This window comes from Bidens hawaiensis, unplaced genomic scaffold (genome assembly GCF_021521415.1).
Source record: "Bidens hawaiensis isolate Kalapana, Puna unplaced genomic scaffold, B.hawaiensis_p1.1 tig00006359_1, whole genome shotgun sequence".
Taxonomy (NCBI): Eukaryota; Viridiplantae; Streptophyta; class Magnoliopsida; order Asterales; family Asteraceae; genus Bidens; species Bidens hawaiensis.
The window spans coordinates 1,366,443-1,387,292 of NW_027491424.1; the positions used below are offsets into that span (position 1 = coordinate 1,366,443).

Below are 20,850 nucleotides of genomic sequence, written 5' to 3' on the forward strand. Positions count from 1 at the left end.
CAAAAGTTAATAAGTTATAAATTGTTTAAAATAAGCAATTCCAACCACCTACTTAGTGGGTACGGTGGGTGATATTAAAGCGATGGGTTACTTATGTTTATAATAGATCGAATAAAGAGAAAATATCATAGAAGAAATGGAGGTTATTTAATATTTAAGTGGATGTGGATGTTTTCCCTTTTTATGTTGTTGACGTAAATACTTACCAGCGGTTGAATATGTTTGGTTTGGTTAGTGCATTGCTATACCGTTTGATGGTTAACAAAATTGTGTTGGATGTCAACTCGTGGCAGTGTTCAGTGACGGATCTTGAATAACAAGTATGGAGGGTCGAAATTCACAAGAGCCAAAAAAATTTTCCTCTACTTCTATGTTTCTGTTCGGCAATCCGATTCGGGCCGGGTCAAATAATAAAATTATATTCAATCATTCAACAAAAATACCAATTCAATAATTTAAATTTAAACATAATCATACAAATTAACGTTCTTACAAAAAAACCAATTTTTTAAACAAACAAAAATAAGATGCAAGGAGAATGATGAGTACCTGAAATATAATCATAACTCAGCACAACTCGGCGACCTTTAAGCTCTTTGAACTCATCAGTTATTCGTGAGATAATCATCGGGCATCTTACTACGAAGACGATTCTTGAATACTTTCATTGCAAAAAACCACCTCTGTTGTTGCAGTAGAAACCAAAAGTGCCAAGATTAGCCAAACCACTCTATCAAGCAAATAATATTCGCCATGTAATTGAGCATCCGCAAGACTTTTGAATAGATAAACAATAGATGATGCACCACTTAGCTTGGGTAGGCTAAGTAGGTTGTTCAAAAAAATAATTCATTTGGGTAACCGGGCTTTATTTTTTAACCTTTCGCGGCTAGTCCGGACTCAAATAATGGGATGGAACGGACTCAAATAACATGGTTGGGCCGGACTTCATACATATATTTTTTTTGCGATACTTTCGGTAAAGATACACTACCAAACAAAAATATGGTGGGGCAGTGGCCCGGTTTGGCCCAAAGAAAGGACCACCCCTGGCAGTGTACATTGTACAACTTGATCCCGCTTTTTCTTTTCCCTTTGTTTTCGGCCAAATTGACGGCCATAAATCATTTCTTGTTACTACTTGTCATGAGTTGACAAATTATTCAAATGCTATAATATTTGTGTATATAGTCAACCATAAACCGTTGTTAATCACAACAAAATATCATTTGGTTCGAGCTATCTTAAAACTTGTGGTATAAACCGTACAGTGAACACCCCTAACATCAATTGAGTTCTAACGAGATTATTTTCTACTCCCCATAGAAACCATCATAAAAGTACAAAACAAAACAAATATGAGGTGATACAAAACAACATTGTTAAACTCATCATGAATCATTTGACCTTGAAACCAAGCAAAGAGCATGCGACGCCCCAATGGCAACCGCAACAACGTTGTGTGACCCCAAACCGTCATCATCCTTAAGAAACTTCACTTCTATTGGAAACGGTTGTATCTCGGGCAGACCCGGAACACCTAGCTGACCGTCTTTTGCATTTCCCCACATGTACAACTTACCATCATCTACATATATTAACAAAACCAGCTTTACTCGCCTTACACATGCTAATAAAACTTTTTAAAATTATTTAAAACTTAGATAAGATTTACCAGTTACAGCAGCTGATGAAGATCCGCCACAAGCGATATAAACAACTTTTTCAGAAGCTAAAGATTCAATAACTGTTGGAACCGGTTGATTTTGTGTAGAAAAGTGGCCTAACTGTCCGTGTCCACCATACCCCCAAGATAATACTCGACCTTCATCTTTAATATTACAAACAAATATAACATTAGTTTTTGATAAGCAAAAATTACAATCTACCGTTAGCAATTGTCATACCAGTTAAAGCAAGCGAATGATATCCACCACTTGCTATTTGAATGACACGAATACCGTCCAAACCAGGAATCGGTTGAGGTTTCCAACTGCCCACTCGATTACCTCTTCCAAGCTCATTGTTTGAGTTTGCTGCCAAAAACATAACACGCTAAGGTTTATCAGTTTTAATCGTTTATCATCTTCTGTTTCGCAAACATATATTGAATTATTACACGAAGTTCAAATAGTTACAACTTTAAAGCAACTGTTTGCATGAATGCAACACCGTTCGTCCCTAAAATGAATGGAAGTTAACCTGTACCATTAAGTGCATATGAAATGTCCAAAATTCCCCTTAACACAATTGTCTAAAATAAGGGCTTTTGAGATCTATCTCGATGCAACTTTTTATATTTATTGAGCTGTAAAAGAGATGGGACCCAAATGATTATAATTTTGTATTTTATTCAATGTAATTTTAAAGGGCATTTTGGACATATTACACGCGTACTTAATGAAACAAGTTAACCTCCATCAATTTTAGGGATCAGCAGTGTTAGTTACGTTCGTGCAAACAGTTGGTTAAAGTTATTATTTTTTAAACTTGGGGACTAAGTGACTAAAGATGCAAATGGCCAAACCAGTGGAACTATCTGTGCATCTAATTTTTAAAATATCTAAAAAAACAAAGAATTACTTACCACCCCAGCTCCACAATTGACCATCATCGGTAATAACTGTTGTGAAAAAACCACCACATGCAACAGAAACAACAGAAACTGGTAACGCTTTCACTTTGGTTGGTATACTAAGCCCACCAACTTCATTTGGGCCACGATTAGGCCCAAGCCCAAGTCTGCCTTCCCCTTCATCCCTTCCCCAAGTATATAGTTGACCTACATTGACCATGTATATAAGAACTGTTATGTTACAATTTGAATATGAGTACATATTTTATAATGTAACAAGTTGGAAAAACGAGACGCGCCTGTTTCGGTGATGGCAGCAGTATGTGTGCCACTAGTTGCAATTTGACAAATTTTGCCCTCCCAAGTGCCTTCTACTCTTCTAGGAGAAAGTTCTCTAGTATAAAAAGAGTGGCCAAGAGCTCCAAACCCACCATAACCCCTGTAAACTTCATTATAAACCGCAAAAATAACATTATTTAAAGGAAATATTTACATTCAACGAGTCTTTTTTTTGTGCTTCAGAAAACTTTCAAATAATCATTTTTGTTCTCCATTCTTTTTAAACTGTGTTTTGATTACAACTTACTTACAACTTACTGTTGTTTTGTAAATGTTGGTCAACATTTTTAACTGTCTGGTTGATTGGTTTTGTAAACTCTTTTAAATACTTACGCAGTTACGCTACAGGTATTATTTTGATAAGCTTTGGAACTTTTGTGAAATAGACTAAACACATAGAATACTATATAAGGGTTCGCAAAAATACGAGTGTTACAATTTCTCACACCCTCTTATGATTATATTTATACAAGAAGCACATCACATATGAAAACAACAAACGTACCCACTAAATCCCACAAATAACAAAAGCTATTGGTAGGGTCTAGGGACATCACATATGAAACTTACCAACAATTACAAGATGTGTTATATTATCATTTAACCATGTATAGAATTTAGCATCCTCGCTACATGTGAAGCATAAACAAGCAACAACATTGACTAACAGATTGAGGGGTGAGAAATGTAATTCTTATTCTACAATAAATATTCGGTGGATGAAGAAACACTAAGTGACCCGGTACAGATTATAGATAATCTGAGGGTTAAGTAATGTTTCCCACGAATGAGGTCTAGCTGAGAAGGCTGTCCTTCAGGAGACCTGCAAAACAAACACCGTAAGCTCGTCACTGAGAAGGGGGGGGGTTCCTCCTTGTGACCACCCTCCGGCGTGAGAATCAGACTAGGTTGCTCTGAATATAAGTGTATATTAAGAGATTGCTAGATAACTGGATAGCAGATGATCTTACCATTCCAAGATGTTGGAGTATTTATAGCCGAAGGTAGGTTTTCTAGAAGGTACAGCCGGCTGAATAGTATTCCTGTTCAACCAACAGTGGACTATGCACAGGCCATACTGGTTGGTGGGTAGGTTACGGCCAACAGTAACAAAGTCGGCTGCACTATTCCACCAACTGTAGATTATGCACGTCCTACTTACTGTGGATTGTACGCAGGCCATGCTGGTTGGTGAATAGGTTACGGCCAACAGTAACACTATTCCACCAACTGTAGGCCGCGCATGCTCCTCAGTAAGGGTTGGTGAGTAGGCAGCGGCTGATAGTGACAAACAGTACTAGAGGGTGCTCCTCCTCGTCCTGTTGTCGATGAGCTGTCACCCTGTGATTGGCTCATGGGCTGTTCTGGTCAGATCGTCTGTCCTATCCATACTTCTGTAGGTATGGTACAAGAGATCTTTCAGAATCAGACTGGCTCATTTAGGCGGGATTGTTCCCGCCTTGCTCATCCCTTCATGTGACTACTGAAGTAGCTAATGTCTTGTGCGTGTAGCCCTGCTGTCTGCGGGTAGCCTTTCCTGGTGGCTTGTATCCGCAACTGCGGGAACAGGCGGGGTACTTCACCATTGGGAGGCTTTCCCTGCGTGTTCAGCTTGTGTACTGCGCGTAAGATCCTATGAGCATGGTGGGTCCTGCGGGAGCAGATGGCCTTTGCGCAGACGTCCCTGCTCCAGGTGAGTCTTGCGGGACCAACTGGTCTCTGCTGGGACCTACCTCTTCAAGTCCCCCCAGTCCAATGTTCTTCTCATGAATGTTTAATAAAGTGAGGTGAACTTTTGGACTTTGAGCAAGGGGTTTTGAAAAGGGTTTCTAGTTTTAAGGTTCTCCGTGGGGATTCTTCCCGCGGGTTTCCTAATGTCACTTGCAAAAATTCCCGATTTTTTTGCTTGATCTTTGGGTATGATGCGGGTAGGTATGTAACCTTCTCGCAAGTCATGAGCGTTGAGTCTCACTTGTGTGGATTCTCCTTGAGGTTTTAGTGGTTTTGAACATAGTGATCAATTATGTTTAAACCACCAATTCCATCCTGGAGCCTCAAACAATGTAGTTCTCGACGTTCCCGCTATGCGGGGATGTTATTTCCGTTTCCACAAGCATTGCCCAGAAGATCCTTCCTGGTTTCAATTCCCTGCCGAGCGCTAGGTATGTGAAGGGTTTTGCCTTAACACTGTACCCGCGCTCGTCTTACGGTTACTTTACTTTCAAGGTACTCCTGGCGTCAATTCCCTGCGGGTGCTAGGTACGTGAAGGGTTTTGCCTTAACACTGTATCCGCACCCGTCTTATAGTTACTTTGTTGCCGGGGTATTCTTGGCTTCAATTCCCTGCGGGTGCTAGGTATGTGGAAGGTTTTGACCATAACACTGTACCCGCATCCGTCTTATGGTTACTTGGTTGCCAAGGTAAGGGGTATTTTCCCGCTTACTTTTGAATCTTTTTGAATTTTGAATTTTGAAATTCGAAAGGTTGGTGAGGATAAGAACAATCCAAACATCTGAAACGTCGTGTGACGGTTTCTTCTGACTGTGTCAGGACGTGCAGGAAGTTATGGTGACGTGACAGAACATGGTCATTCCAGTCGCTTTTTCAGGCGCGTGGGCGTGTTTTTTCGGGCGCGTGGCCGCGAAGTTACTGGCACGTCCTTTCAACAGCTGTTGCCAGCTTGCTTTTTGCCACGTGTCATAGTTTCATTGCACTGTCGATTTCTCTCTCCTCCGCATTAAATTCACCGCATTAATTGCGATTACTATATAAAGGGGAAGAGGGTTATTTGCAATTCACACTTTCACCTCTCTTCTTCTTCTTAGTGATTTCCGGCAAATACTCCCCTTTTTCAGGCAAGCATTTTCCCGAAATCACTTCTTTCTGCAAAAATGTCTTCTCATGATGCTGAAGCTGTAGCCGACGATAGGAGTACTGCTGGCGAGTGCCAGTGTGCTCTACCTGTCGATCAGTACCAGTACATCGTCAGGAAGTTCATGCTCGAGTCTCTCGAGCCTGAGTTTCCTGAATCTCACCAGACTGTGTACGATGCCCCCAGTGGCAAGATCGGGGTATATGCTGCATTCTTTGTTTATGGAAACCTTAGGTTCCCATTGACAAAGTTTATGTACCGTGTCCTGGAGAGGCACGGGGTGCACCTGACCGAGGTGCATCCGATGGCGATTGCCAAGGTCCGGCACTTCGAGTGGGTGTGCCGGATTCTGGGTATTGAGCCCTACGTGGACCGCCTGATGACCTTCTATACTTGGAGGTGCGTCCAAGGGTGGTACACCCTGACAACCCGTATAAAGGGTTTAAAGATCTGCTTGACCGAGCGCAGTCTCCGATCGTGGAAGCGGGAGTTCTTCTACATCTCTGCCCGCGCCATCCCCATTGCTATGAAGTTCAAGAAGGGTCAAGCGCTTCCGAGCCTTCACGCTTCCAGCTACCAGGAGGCGGAATGGTTCGCGAAGATATCCCGGGTCCAATCTCCGGTTTACCGGTTTGCGGAGTCCGGGATGGTGCTGCTGGGGATGAGCCGGGTATGGAAGGATGCGTCTCGGTTTCCTATCCTTCTCGAATACGGTTTGAACTCTATTCCTTATGGTATGTCTTGTCTTTCTTGCTGATATTAGTTTATTTTTCTAACTGTTTCTTTTCTTTTAGAGGGGAATAATTTGGAGTCGCTCCTGTTCCCGCGGGAGGCTGACCGTCCCGTGCGGGTGGGCACTCGTGCTCTGGACGACAATGAGTTGCCCATCCTGGAGCAAACGGCGGATAGGTTTGTGGAGGTCTATCCGCCAGGCCAAGAGATCCTGAGCCACCGGCGGCCAGGTAAGGAGATATTTTATCCCGAACCCCTCAATGCTGTACCCGCTGTTGGAAATCCTTACATCCTATCTTCTTCTGAGTAATCCGCAGATGGTCCTCCCCTTGTGCGGAAGAAGAAGACTGCTGCCGGCGTGAAGGGGAAGGAGAAGGCCACAGCTGATCCAGTGGTTCTATCTGACACGGAGTCAGATAGTGAAGAGGTGGCGGGGAAGCCCGGTGGTGAGAAGACCACTGCTCCGGAGGCTACGACCGTTACCTCCGGAGAACCAACGAAGACGACGGTGACCGGTACCAAGAGGCCGGCTCCATCGGGTTCCTCCCCGCCCGTCCGTACGTTCAGGGTCAAGAAAACCCGTAAGTATAATCATAATGCCTTTGTAGATTTGTCACTTCATAATTTTCTTTTAACACTTTCTTCTTTGTGCAGGCGTGGATGTTGACGCAATCCTGGGTGAAACGCAGGGGAGTACCTCCTCGCCAATGACGGTAGGCTCGGTCAGCCTTCCTGAGGCGTCGACCCAGTCGCCTGCGCCTGCATCCGCTGGTCCAGTTGCTCGTTCCATCGAGCCAACTGTTCCGGCCGAGATGACGTCACCGCCGGCCGTGAGTGCGATTTTTACAGCATCCTTCACGGAACCGGCGGTTACTGCTGCTTTTAAGGAGGCGGCGACCGCGGCGGAGACCACGACGGCGACCACGGCGGCTGCCACCATGCCCGCGGCACCGACAGCCGGACCATCAGGTACGCGCAGGGCTTCCCGCCGATCTTTGCCACCTTCCCATCTGCCTGACCTGTTGGATGGATTTCCTTTAGGTTCAGGTGATGGGTTTGGCGGATATCGGCCTGTCATTGACCCTACAGGTGCGTAGGGTTCCTTTGTTTTTCCCCTTTTTTTATCATCTTTTCCTTACTGTCTTTGTTTCTTTTGCAGTGTCGGATTCCAATGAAGTGTATGTTCCACGATGGAACATACGCCGAGGAACAACCCTTCGTACCCCTGTGGAGTGCGTGGACTGGGCTCGCCACGCTGCTCCTCATGGTGCGTTGGGGGAAGCCATGGCTAGCTACCAGGAGGGTAGGCTAACCAATGAGCTTCGGGTTCTCCAGGCCCGGATGCAGCCGCGCATCGAGCTGCTTTGTCGTGAAAACGACAAGTTGAAAGCAGCTCGCGCCAAAGACGTATCTGAAGCGCGTGCTCTCCGGGAGGAGAACCAACAGCTGGCGGCAGCTGCCGCCACCAAGGAGAAGGCCTTCAAGGCCCTCGAGGTTGAAGTTCAGGCGCGACTCGAGGCCCGTTCCAAGGCTGCCCAAGCTGTGAATGAACAGCTTCGGCTGGCCAGGGAAACTGCGCGAAACGCAACCGAGAGGGCTGCCCAGGCTGAAGCCGTTGCTGAGCCTCTGCGTTTGGAGAATGAGGAGCTGAAAGGCAAATTAGAGGCTCTCCAACGCGCTCATGATTCCTTGGCAATGGAAGATGCCAAGAAACTCCAGGAAATCCTGGACCAGAGGGGGGTGCTTGACCAAACCGAGCGGAAGCTTAAGGGCGTCGAAGAGGCTGCCGCTAAGGAAGTTTTACTTGCCAACCTTAACAAGAGCGAAGCCGAACGCGCCCATACCGAAGCTCAAGCTGCCCTCCGATGGCTTCTTCGAGAAGCGTTGCCTCAGGTATGTTTAGATTTGTCTTCACGCATTTCTTTTGTAAGAAAAGGTTCTAATACTTGTATTTTTTTCTGTAGGTTGTGCGTCGGGTCTTTTCAGAGACCTCCTACGATGATGCTATGACCGCAGCCCTCAACGCTTCTCATGATGATGAGGAAAAGGCCGGCTTCATGCTTGGTCTAGGGTTTGTTGAGAAAGGCGTCCCGCCTTCCAACTTCCCTTTGTTCGATGTGGATACCGAAGCCATTTACGACCAAGCATTGAACCAATACGCCGCCTTCCCGCATCCAGTGGTGGAAAAGGTGGATAAAGTAGCTGTTGCTGATGATGGGTTAGCTGTCCTCAAAGCTTTCCTCGAACCACCCCGTTCTTCTGACGGAGCGGGTCCTAGTGGAGGCGGCCCTGAAGCTTGACCCCGAAGATCCCTTTCCATTGCTTAAACTTGTATAGATTCTCTTCTAGGCGGGTAGTAACCCGGCCATTCTTGTAATATATTATTGAAATATAAATCTTTTTTGCGTATAAGATTGTTATTTCCTTCTTTGGATTCCTTGCTTTATAAACTCATGACTTGCATACTTAGTTTAACTTAGCAATTTTCCAAGTGTTCTAGAATAAGTTAACCTCTTGAACGTGGTTGATGATGGGTTAAAGTTTCGCTTCCTCTTTCGTGATTGTGCGGGTAGAACCGTCACTTGCACTTGGTAGGATGGCTAAACTTTAACCTTTATCTGACCTGCGTGCAGGTTTTCCTCATTTCTAAGTATTTAGGATAAGTTAACCTTTGAACGTGGTTGATAGTGGGTTAAAGTTTCACTTCCTCCTTCGTGATTGTGCGGATAGAACCGTCACTTGCACTTGGTAGGATGGCTAAACTTTACCCATACCTGACCTGCGTGTAGGGTTTCCTTTTTTCCTTGTATTTATTTATTTATTTTTTTTTTTTTTTTTTTTTTTTTTTAGGATAACCTTTGAACGTGGTAAATGATAGTTTAAAGTTTTGCTTCCTTATTTGTGATTGTGCGGATAAGACCGTCACTTGCACTTACAAGGATGGCTAAACTTTACTTACATCCTACCTGCGTGTAGGTTTCCCTTATTTTTAACGTTGTGTTTATGCGGGTTTTGCCGCCTTCCACACGTAACGACTTACTTCTCCCCCTTTATGGTAAACACCGGCACCAGCGGGGAGTTCATAAGAATAAAGGTAAACATATTATGAAAGGAGAATCATTTCCATTAGAAGTGGCTCTTGGCCTTTTCTTTACAAGTATTGGAATTGATCTACATATAACATTTGCGTAATTGAGCTCCATTCCATGTTCTTGGGATGGGAGTGCCATCGAGCCTTTCGAGCCGGTATGCGCCCTTTCCCAGAACTTGTTTGATAACATATGGCCCTTCCCAGACTGGGGCCAACTTTCCTGGGCGTTCTTGGTTCGAAGCCTCGTTGTTACGCAGTATGTAGTCTCCTTCCTTGAAGTTGCAGAGTTTTACCCGCGTGTTATAGTACTTTTGCATTTGTCGTTTGTAATTCTCTTCACGCACTGCGGCTAAATCTCTGCGTTCCTCGGTTAGCATAAGATCCAACCGTCTTTCCGCATCATTGTCTTCTGGCTGACTCAAGACCCTTGGTGAGGGTAGACCAATTTCGACCGGTACCATGGCTTCCGTGCCATAAGTGAGGCTGAACGGGCTTTCCCCCGTACTGGCCTTCTTCAGCGTTCTGTTTGCCCAAAGGACGTGCGGAAGCTCGTCCACCCAGCCGGATCTGTGTTTCAAAAGTCTTTTCTTGATGCCTTCGACGATGCTCTTGTTTGCTCTCTCCACCTCACCATTACCTTGCGGGTGTGCCACTGAGGTAAAGGTGTGGGTGATTTGAAGTTCTTTCAGCCACTGTTGTAGCTTCTTGTCAGCAAAGTTGGTGCCGTTATCGCTCACCAAATTCTGTGGAAGTCCAAAACGACAAATTATAAATTCCCAAATAAATTTTTTGATATGCTTTGCGGTTGTTTGGGCTAAAGGTTTTGCTTCTATCCACTTGGTGAAGTAGTCGATGGCTACCACTAGGAACTGAACATTTCCTGCTGCTGTAGGAAATGGGCCTGTCACATCGATGGCCCACTTCTGAAATGGCCACGAAGAAGTGACTGGAACCAGTTCGTTTTTTGGGCGATGCGTGTTAGGTGCGTAAAGCTGGCAAGACCTGCATTTTCTGATGTATGCCAGTGCATCCGTATGCATCCCCGGCCAAAAGTATCCCGCGTTGTTTAGCTTGGCTACAACAGCGCGGGGGCCTGCGTGTACCCCACAGATGCCTTCGTGTACTTCCCTTAGGAGGTAGTCGGCATCTTGGTTGTCCACGCATCTCAAGAGTGGGCCAAGAAAGTTACGTCTGTAAAGGATGTCATTGACGAGTTGATAATTCAGTGCTTTACAGCGTAGTTTTCTTGCCTGTGTTTTTGACTCTGGTAGTATTCCTGCTGCAAGGTAATTTATTATTGGTGTCATCCATGTTTCTGTATTGTTCTGGATGACACAAATTTCCTTGTGCGGGACTGATGGTGCTTCGAGGAGTTCAATGCGGATGTCCTTTCCCAAGTGGGTGAAGGCTAGTGATGCAAGCTTGCTTAACGCATCCGCAGATTTGTTTTCACTGCGCTTGACGTGTATGACTTTACAATCACTAAAATCACGCATAAGGGTTTTTGCATGGGCGAGGTACAGGGCCATGGTGTCATTCACAGTCGTGTATGTTCCATTTATTTGGTTGGCCACCAGCATGGAATCCACGTGGGCTTCTAAGTTTTTCACTCCCATCTTACGCGCAATTCTCAAACCGGCCAAGAATGCTTCATATTCGGCTTCGTTATTCGTACTTGGAAAGTCCAGCCGAATAGCGTAAGTATATTCTTGGCCTGCTGGGTTGGTTAATTTTAACCCTGCGCCTGAACCCTCGTTACTGGCTGCTCCATCAGTGTAGAGTCGCCAGACATCATTGACGTCCTGTGCTGGGGAGGGTTGAGCCTCCTCCTGGCACTCTTTTTCCCGCGAAACGGGGACTTCTGCAATAAAATCGGCCAAGACCTGGCCTTTTATGGCTGGTCTTGGCTTGTACTTAATTGCATATTCTCCCAATTCAATTGCTCATTTGGCTAGACGTCCCGATAATTCGGGTTTGCCTAGAACATTTGAGAGTTTGAAGTTGGTGAGAATGGTGATTGGGTGGCCCTGGAAATATCGTCTTAACCTGCGTGAAGCGTGTATAAGTGCTAAGACCAATTTTTCGAGGGTAGAGTACCGGGTTTCTACGTCTGTTAGTACACGGCTAACATAATAGATTGGCATCTGGATGCCCTTTCGTTCTACTAGCAAGACTGCCCCGGTTGCTCTATCTGTTGCGGAAAGGTATAGGATTAACTCCTCTCCCGCTTGTGGTGCTGTAAGCGTTGGAAGTTCGATCAGGCGTGACCGAATCTCCTGAAAAGCTGCTTCCGCTTCTGGTGTCCAGCGGAAGTGCGTTTTCTTCAGGCAGTTTCTCAGTGTTGACACGAAAGGAAACGACTTATCCGCATGGTTTGCCAAGAAGCGATTAAGTGCGACTAGTCGCCCATTCAGTGTCTGAGCCTGTTTGATGGTGGTAGGTGATTCCATTTTAACAATGGCTTCGACCTTTTCAGGGTTCGCTCTAAAGCCATCTTTAGTAACAATGACTCCCAAGAACTTCCCTTCTTCCATCCCAAATGAACACTTGCTCGGGTTGAGCTTCATGTTTATCTTTCGGAGCGTGTTGAAAGTTTCTTCAATGTCTTTCAACATCGCCTCAGGCTCGAGGCTTTTGATGACCAAATCATCCATATAGACTTCCAAGTTTCTCCCGATTTGGGCATGAAACTCTTTGTCCATTAGCCGTTGGTACGTGGACCCTGCATTCTTAAGTCCGAATGGCATCATTTTATAACAAAATGTACCATCGGGCGTCCGAAATGCGGTTTTGTCCTGGTCATCAATGGCCATGTGGATTTGGTGGTACCCCTTATACGCATCCAAGAAGCATTTAAGGCGAAATGGCGCCAACGAATCCACTTTGAGATCAATTTCTGGTAACGGATAACAATCTTTGGGGCATGCTTTGTTCAAATCTTTGAAATCTATGCACATGCGCATTGTTTGTCATTCTTCGGTACCATTACGGGATTTGCAACCCATGTTTGATATCTACTAACGCGTACGATGCCTGCGTCAAGGAGTTCCTTGACTTGGGTTCTACACGCGTTAGTTTGTTCAGGCCCCATTACCCTGCGCTTTTGTACGATTGGCGTAACAGCCGGATCGCATTTGAGCTTATGCTCCGCCTTACTTCGGGGTACACCAGTCATGTCAGCTGGTGTCCACGCAAAGATGTCAGCGTTTTTCTGCAGTAAGCGCTTGAGTAAGGTGCGGGTGGGATCAACAATTGTTGGTCCAATGGTAACGGCCTGGTCGGGGTATTTGCCATTGAAGGCCCATTTTTCCGGTTCAGTGATGGTTGGTTTAGCCTTCTTCAGTTTGGGTTTAGATGAGACAGATGCAATGCATACCTGGGGAATGCCAGAGATCATTGCTACACCCTCAGCTGTTGGCCATCCCATCATGCCGTGGACTGAAGATACCACGGCGTTGAATCTTGCCATCCCATCTCTTCCGAATAGGATGTCGTATGTGTGGTGTGGCTTTTTCATCACGACAAAATCCACGTCTTCTGTGCGTGAATGATTCCCATTAGTAAGAGTAACGGGGAAAGATAGGATACCCAGGGGTGTTTCTGTACTGCCATCAAACCCTTCCATTGAAGCGTAGACCGTTTCCAAGCGTTCCTTGTCTTCATCATCCAGCTTATCAAAGAACTGCCTGTACATCACTGTCGACGAAGCGCCGTTGTCAGCAAGAGTGCGGGAGGTGATGTAGTGCCCCAGCTGGCTTCTGATGACGATGGGGCCTTCTTTGCTGGGGCCTCCTGGCACTCGCGGGAAGCGCACCTCAGCTTCCTTCCACGCGCATGGTTCTATCACCCGTCTTTTTCTTCCTCTGACCTTGCCATGAACCATGTTGATGCTGATGTCGACGGGCTTTCGTCCGTTACCTCTGTACCGGTTGTCATTCCTTCCTCCCTTCCTGATCGATGCCACGAGATGTGCAAGCCTTCCATCCTTAACAAATGTTTCAATAATATCCTTCAAGGATGTGCACTCTTCAGTACCATGACCCTTTGTCCCGTGGAAATCACAGGATTTGCTTTGATCCGCATTAGGTTTCTGCCGGATCGATGGGGCTTTGGGCCATGGCAATTTTTCCGTGGCAAATATCTCCGTGACGCTCTTTGTGAGTGGCGTCCACCGGTGTTTTCGATTTGAAGGGTGTGTGTTGTCCCTTCCGCCAACAAGAGGGCGAGAGCTGGATGAGGTGTCAAAGTTTACCCTTGACTGCCAAATACCTAGCCTCCTCTTTTTGTTCTGTCGGGCGATCCGGACATTGTTCTCTCTTGTCCTCTGCGTGTAGAGGTGCGTACTCTGGGGAAGGTCCCTTCCCAGTTGCTTTTCCGTCTCGGCAAAGCGCTTTGCCGCCGTCATGATGGCATCCCATGTGGATGGCATGCCATCCTTACCCGTCAACGTGCGGATAAGTTCTGGGTATTCGGCGCCTTGGATGAAGGCGGCGCGAACCAGATCCTCACTTATGTTGCCGAGACTAAGCTTTTTAGAGTTGAAGCGAGTGATGAAGTCTAGTAAAGATTCATCCTCCTCTCTCACGCAGTTGAGGATCGTCCACTGCTCTTCAGTGTACTTCCTCTGTTGGCTGAAGTGCTGGCTGAACTTGTTCTGAAAGTCCGCCCAGTCATATATGTGGTGGATCGGTAAACGATCGAACCATGCCCTGGCTGCTCCGACCAGAGTCATCTGGAACATGTAGCACCACGTGGGTTCCGTCCAGTTGCTGACGGTAGCCCCCGCAATGAACCTGTTCAGATGGTCGTCTGGGTCGGATAGACCATCATAAGTGCCAATGTTTGACATTTGTTTGGCACTTCTTGGGGCGATTGCCTCCGCAATGTCTCTTGCGAATTTTGACCTTCCTGCATTTGTGGCAGTTGGTCTAAAGGTTTTGGAGAAGTCACGCGGGTTTCTCTCCGCGATTGGTTTAAAAGCTTCCCCAAAATTCCTTTTTGGTTGGACGTCCGTGTCCTTACGCTTCCCTTTCGCCTTATGGCGAGGGTTCGCGTCGGTATCAGACTCCAACTCATCTTCTGAGTACTCGCAGTCACTGCTCATATTGAGGTGTTGGCGAGTACTGGTGAATTCGTCAGCCTGTTGAGCTGAACGCAAGCGTTCATCCAATTCGGCTTGGAATTCTCTTTGCCGTGCTTCGGCCCACGCCTTCACTTGATCTAGTGTTTGGCGAGGGACCTTCGTTCGTTTTTCCAGTTGGGTATCGGTGAACCCCAATGGAATATTTACTCCACTTGCCCCGGCTTGGGTAGTCGGGGTAGTGTTCGTAAGGATTGTATAACCGCCGGTGTTCCCCACAGTTGCTGGGGTGGTTACCGGGGTTTCTTGGTCAGTTACAGGCCTTTGGACCGGAGTAACGTTAACCATTTCTTCAGAAATTGTGAAAACTAAAATAGTTCTAGCTTTTATGCACGGATGGCGCCAATGAAGAAACACTAAGTGACCCGGTACAGATTATAGATAATCTGAGGGTTAAGTAATGTTTCCCACGAATGAGGTCTAGCTGAGAAGGCTGTCCTTCAGGAGACCTGCAAAACAAACACCGTAAGCTCGTCACTGAGAAGGGGGGGGGTTCCTCCTTGTGACCACCCTCCGGCGTGAGAATCAGACTAGGTTGCTCTGAATATAAGTGTATATTAAGAGATTGCTAGATAACTGGATAGCAGATGATCTTACCATTCCAAGATGTTGGAGTATTTATAGCCGAAGGTAGGTTTTCTAGAAGGTACAGCCGGCTGAATAGTATTCCTGTTCAACCAACAGTGGACTATGCACAGGCCATACTGGTTGGTGGGTAGGTTACGGCCAACAGTAACAAAGTCGGCTGCACTATTCCACCAACTGTAGATTATGCACGTCCTACTTACTGTGGATTGTACGCAGGCCATGCTGGTTGGTGAATAGGTTACGGCCAACAGTAACACTATTCCACCAACTGTAGGCCGCGCATGCTCCTCAGTAAGGGTTGGTGAGTAGGCAGCGGCTGATAGTGACAAACAGTACTAGAGGGTGCTCCTCCTCGTCCTGTTGTCGATGAGCTGTCACCCTGTGATTGGCTCATGGGCTGTTCTGGTCAGATCGTCTGTCCTATCCATACTTCTGTAGGTATGGTACAAGAGATCTTTCAGAATCAGACTGGCTCATTTAGGCGGGATTGTTCCCGCCTTGCTCATCCCTTCATGTGACTACTGAAGTAGCTAATGTCTTGTGCGTGTAGCCCTGCTGTCTGCGGGTAGCCTTTCCTGGTGGCTTGTATCCGCAACTGCGGGAACAGGCGGGGTACTTCACCATTGGGAGGCTTTCCCTGCGTGTTCAGCTTGTGTACTGCGCGTAAGATCCTATGAGCATGGTGGGTCCTGCGGGAGCAGATGGCCTTTGCGCAGACGTCCCTGCTCCAGGTGAGTCTTGCGGGACCAACTGGTCTCTGCTGGGACCTACCTCTTCAGTGGATTAGCTTTCCTATATATAACTTATATGATGGAACACTAATCTCAATTATCTTAATATTGTAAATACTAAACATAAAAATGGGGATGTAAAATTTTGTAAATATATTATTAAATGGTATATAAAGCACTTCTAGCCACACCTGACATGTTTCATATAACCGGACACAACCTGTAGTTATACTTGTTACGTATAACTCGTAACATAGATTGTTGATGCGTGATGTGCTTCTTATATAATGAAATTAATGACTTTGATAAAAAGGTACAGATTAGGTCATAAAAAACTCAATGTAGTATCAACTTATATAAAGCAAAGATCTAATGCTATCAACCAGATTAGACCCGCTGAAAATGAGTTTTAGTCTCTTTAATTATGTGCACTTGTTTATAGGGCACATTTTGATGAGGAACAATCCCAAAAAAATCTATTTTGCCCAAGTAGCCTAAAATGATTTTTTGTTTCGGATAAAAACCGGCTCAAACAAAGCAACAAACTCTGACTGATCTTATTCCAACGGCATTGGAACCGGCTCGTCGAAACCTAAACAGTAAAGTTAGCCCCTAACGCTAAAATTATAAAACGAAACCCTAAAGGCACTATAAGCTATCCGCTAAACCGTAAAAGCTAAACATTAAAAACCAAAATGGTATAGTTCGACAAGCCAGTTCCAACGCCGCTGTCGTGAGTTCAATCTGAGTACATCTGAGCCAGTTACCGATAAAATAAAATACTTTCCTATGCTACCTAAGCAAAATACTTTTTATTTGATCTCACATTCTCACCAATGTTTGATACTATTCAACTCTAAATTCATATAAATGTATCAGCATACATTCAATTAATAATTCGACAATTAAAATAAACAATTAACATAAAAAACACAAAATTCAAGTTAAAACAACTGACCATGAGAACACTTGACCAGCCGAATCAATCGCAACAGAATGAAGCCCACCAAGAGCCACACTCCGAACCGACTCCAAACCCGGGTTCACCGTCGGCCGAAACACGGTATTCTCATGACCAAACCCAAGTCGCCCACCGTCTCCTTTACCCCAAATCCACAACCTCCCATCAATTAACACGGCAGAATGAAACAACCCACACCCAACACCAACATCCAATTGCCCATTTCCACCCTTGGCACAAGATGATATTATATTATAAGACACAGAACCAACAATCATTGATGAAATGGGTGAAGGGTATATTTGGGATTCTTCTTTGCCGTTACCCAACTGCCCGGAAGACCCTCTACCCCACGCCAGCAGCTGGAGGGTAACGGCGTTGTCGGACGAGGTGGTCGTGGAGTTATTGTATAATATTGGGAGTTTGTCGGCGGCGGCGGCGGTGGTTAGTGTACGGCGGAGGTGACGGAGGGCCATTTGCTTCTACCGGGTTTATTTCATTTCTCAAAATCACATCTATACTGCACAAACTTTGTAGGAGCGTAAACGAACAGGGTGTTCGGCAAACTGTTTATGAACTGTTTGATAAAAAGTTTGTTTATATTTGTTCGTTGAATAAATGAACGACCATGGATAAGGTATTACGTTTGGTTAGTTAAATGAACGAATACGAATAGATGTCATGTCCCTTCAATTATGTTCGTTAATATTTGTTTGTTTATGTTTATTTATTAAAGATTTTTTATTTTACCGTTGATAGAGTTAAAGAAAATTGAATTCTAATAATTAAAACCATTATTTATTGGTCAATATTAATTTCAAATAACAGTCTAATTACTGGTAATCTTAACTTTCAATTTTGTTATCATTAAAAACCCTATTTTAACGGATTAACTCCGCTATTTTTTAATTATGTGGTGTGTGACGTGGATAATAATATTAAAAATATAAATAAATTATTATTAAACTCATAGTAATAATACACAAACACATGTTTCTTCTCGAGAATTTTCTGATTGTGTTCCTAAGTTCATTTAAGAAAGAGAAAATTATTGTTTACGTTATTGTGGTCTAAAAGCGGAGTCACATTGAGTCCATGATGTGCGAAACGGTCTATTAAAACGTAACCTAACCTAGACACTCTAGTTTTAAATTTATAAATCTAGACTATCCTAATGCTAGACCACTAGACAGGCAAGTGTACCTATCAACCGTAGTAAAGCCTAATGAAGTCCGGATATCGAACCCAAAGAACACTAGCGACACCTAAACTAGACTCTGACTAATAACTTAAATAAATAGATTTAAATGATTTTTGTGTTTTCTAATTATTAACTATAAATTAAATAATACTTAAACTAAAACTGACGCGAACAAATAGGGGTAAAACTCAAATAGGGAGAACAACTACCTAGGTAAGGAATCCTACTAGTCAACTCGTAAACTCTCAGTAATGGATTAATGAATGGTACCGTATTCTAAAAATATGAAATTTAAGGAATAACTAAAGTATGTTAGATCTCCTCCCGGTCTCACCAACAATACCTAAGAACCCTAAATATCATGTAAGCTCACGGTTTAATGGTAAGGATCACCTCCCGGTCTCACCTTACCTAACTATGCTAAGGTACCCAAAGATTAAATTACCTCCCGGTCTCTCTAATCACAAAACACACTAAGGCGTAAAGGGGTATTTTTATTAAATTCGGTTATAATTCGGATCTGTGAGAATCTATGTAGTCTAGGGTAACTCACTCCCGTGAAATCACTACCCAAACCCGCAAAAGACCAAAATAGACGACACTTAATTACCTCCCGGTCTCTCAAGTGGCAGAATATAAAGTATCTCTAAACTTTCAATTACCGTTCCTATGGAAAACGTTAACAATAAACCATAAACTAGTTGTAAACACACAGTAAACAACCTAATATGCATCCATACATGAAAGACAATCACAAAGACGCATATGGAACAAAAATTGATTATAAATTAATACCAAGTACGCATACGCATCACAACCAAATAAAATAAAAACTTTATCAAAACATGAACCAATTAATATATAATCCAAAACTGAAAATAGAATGAGTCTAAAAAGTATTCATCCAAACCCAGACAGTATAACAAGTTTAGTTACTCATATAAAAAGTATGAACCAAAAAAAATCAATTCATTTGTATTCACGACAATAATTATAAAGAAAAATATATAACTAATAATAATAATAATAGTTCGAACCAGGATGCTTTTTTTTTGTTTGTTGACTCCACGTGACCAAGTACCCCTCTACCAAAATAACTTTTTGATTCTAACTTCACGTGTGTGGGTAGCAGCTGACCAAAAGGGGCGGCCCCCCTTCTCTTGCGCCACCCTCTCTTGACTTCTTCATCTCCATAACCTAGCTCCCAATCCTCTTTATATTAATTTGATTGATCTTATAGAGTTTTTCTTGTGGGCCCAAGATCCAATTTAGCATGTCATGTGGGCTGGAATTGAACCTCACAATAAAACGAAAACCAATTTTGTTATTAGTATTTAAATATGTATCCATATAAATACATACTTTGAAGCTTGTTTCACACTTTTAAGTTGACATGAGTTTCAATTTCATACAAGAAAATTGATTTTTAATATTATAAGAATTAAAGGTGCATAATAATAATATTTGTCCCCATTGGTCTCATTTTTAGAGAAAATGCTTCATATTAGCTCGTTATCTTATGAACCTTTAGACTTTTAATATGGACCAACTAAAAGTAATATTTTAATAAAAACCACCCCAAAACAACTTATAAGTGTCAGAAATAGCTATAATATTTATATATAATTTAGCTCATATCAGTCCCGACAAAAAAACTGAACTTGTTGAATCCCCGTGATTCAAAAAATGAACTGAATGAGTCACTGCTGTTAAATTTCCATCCACATAAAAATTGAAATTACCAATATACCCTTAAGATTCATATGAGTCCATGAGGATTGTTGCCATGCTCAGTTTTAGTCCCTCGTTATAAATTCCATCCAAACTATTTATTTTTAATAAAACTAATCGATCCGAACTATTTTTTAATAAAACTAATTGAACCGAATTACTTAACAACAAAACTATCCGAACCGAACTAATTTTTTAACAAAATTAATTGGGCTGAACTCGTTTTCTAACAAAACTAACCGGGCCAAACTGGTTTTTCGAAAAAAACTAAACGAACTACTTTTTTAACAAAACTAATCGAACCGAACTACCTTTTTAACAAAACTATTCGAACCGAACTACTTTTTCAACAAACTAAACGAACCGAACTACTCTTTTAACAAAACTAATCGGGCCAGTCTAGTTTTTAAACAAAAACTCATCGAACAAAACTATTTTTTTAACAAAACTAATCAAACCAAACTACTTTTTTAACAAAACTAATCGAACCAAACTAATTTTTTAACAAAACTAATCGAACCAAACTAATTTTTTAACAAAACTAACCGGACCGAACTAGTTTTTCAACAAAAACTAATTGAACCGAACTACTTTTTTAATAAAACTAATCAAACCGAACTACTTTTTTAATAAAACTAATTGAACCGAACTACTTTAACGAAACCAATCGGGCCAAACTTGTTTTTAACAAAAACTAATCGAACCGAACTACTTTTTTAACATAACTAATCGGGCCAAACTAGTTTTTCAACAAAAACTAATCGTACCAAACCATATTTTTAACAAAACTAATTAAACCGAACTACTTCTTTAAAAAAACTAATCGGGCCAGACAAGTTTTTTAACAAAAACTAATCAAACCGAACTACCTTTTTTAACAAAACTAAT

The 20,850-nt window shown here is 43.4% G+C and overlaps 1 protein-coding gene across 1 annotated transcript; it reads right to left on the bottom strand.

Annotated features, from left to right (window-relative positions):
- Positions 1-1,323: 1,323 nt before the first annotated feature.
- LOC143632029 (RCC1 domain-containing protein RUG3, mitochondrial-like) lies at positions 1,324-17,511 on the bottom strand. Its single transcript, XM_077100625.1, has 6 exons — positions 17,028-17,511; positions 2,875-3,014; positions 2,588-2,782; positions 1,908-2,036; positions 1,676-1,831; positions 1,324-1,588 (listed from the first exon to the last, which is right to left on the bottom strand). Exons 1-6 carry the CDS (start codon positions 17,504-17,506, stop codon positions 1,392-1,394), a joined length of 1,296 nt encoding a protein of 431 aa, XP_076956740.1. The 5' UTR covers positions 17,507-17,511; the 3' UTR covers positions 1,324-1,391.
- Positions 17,512-20,850: the final 3,339 nt, after the last annotated feature.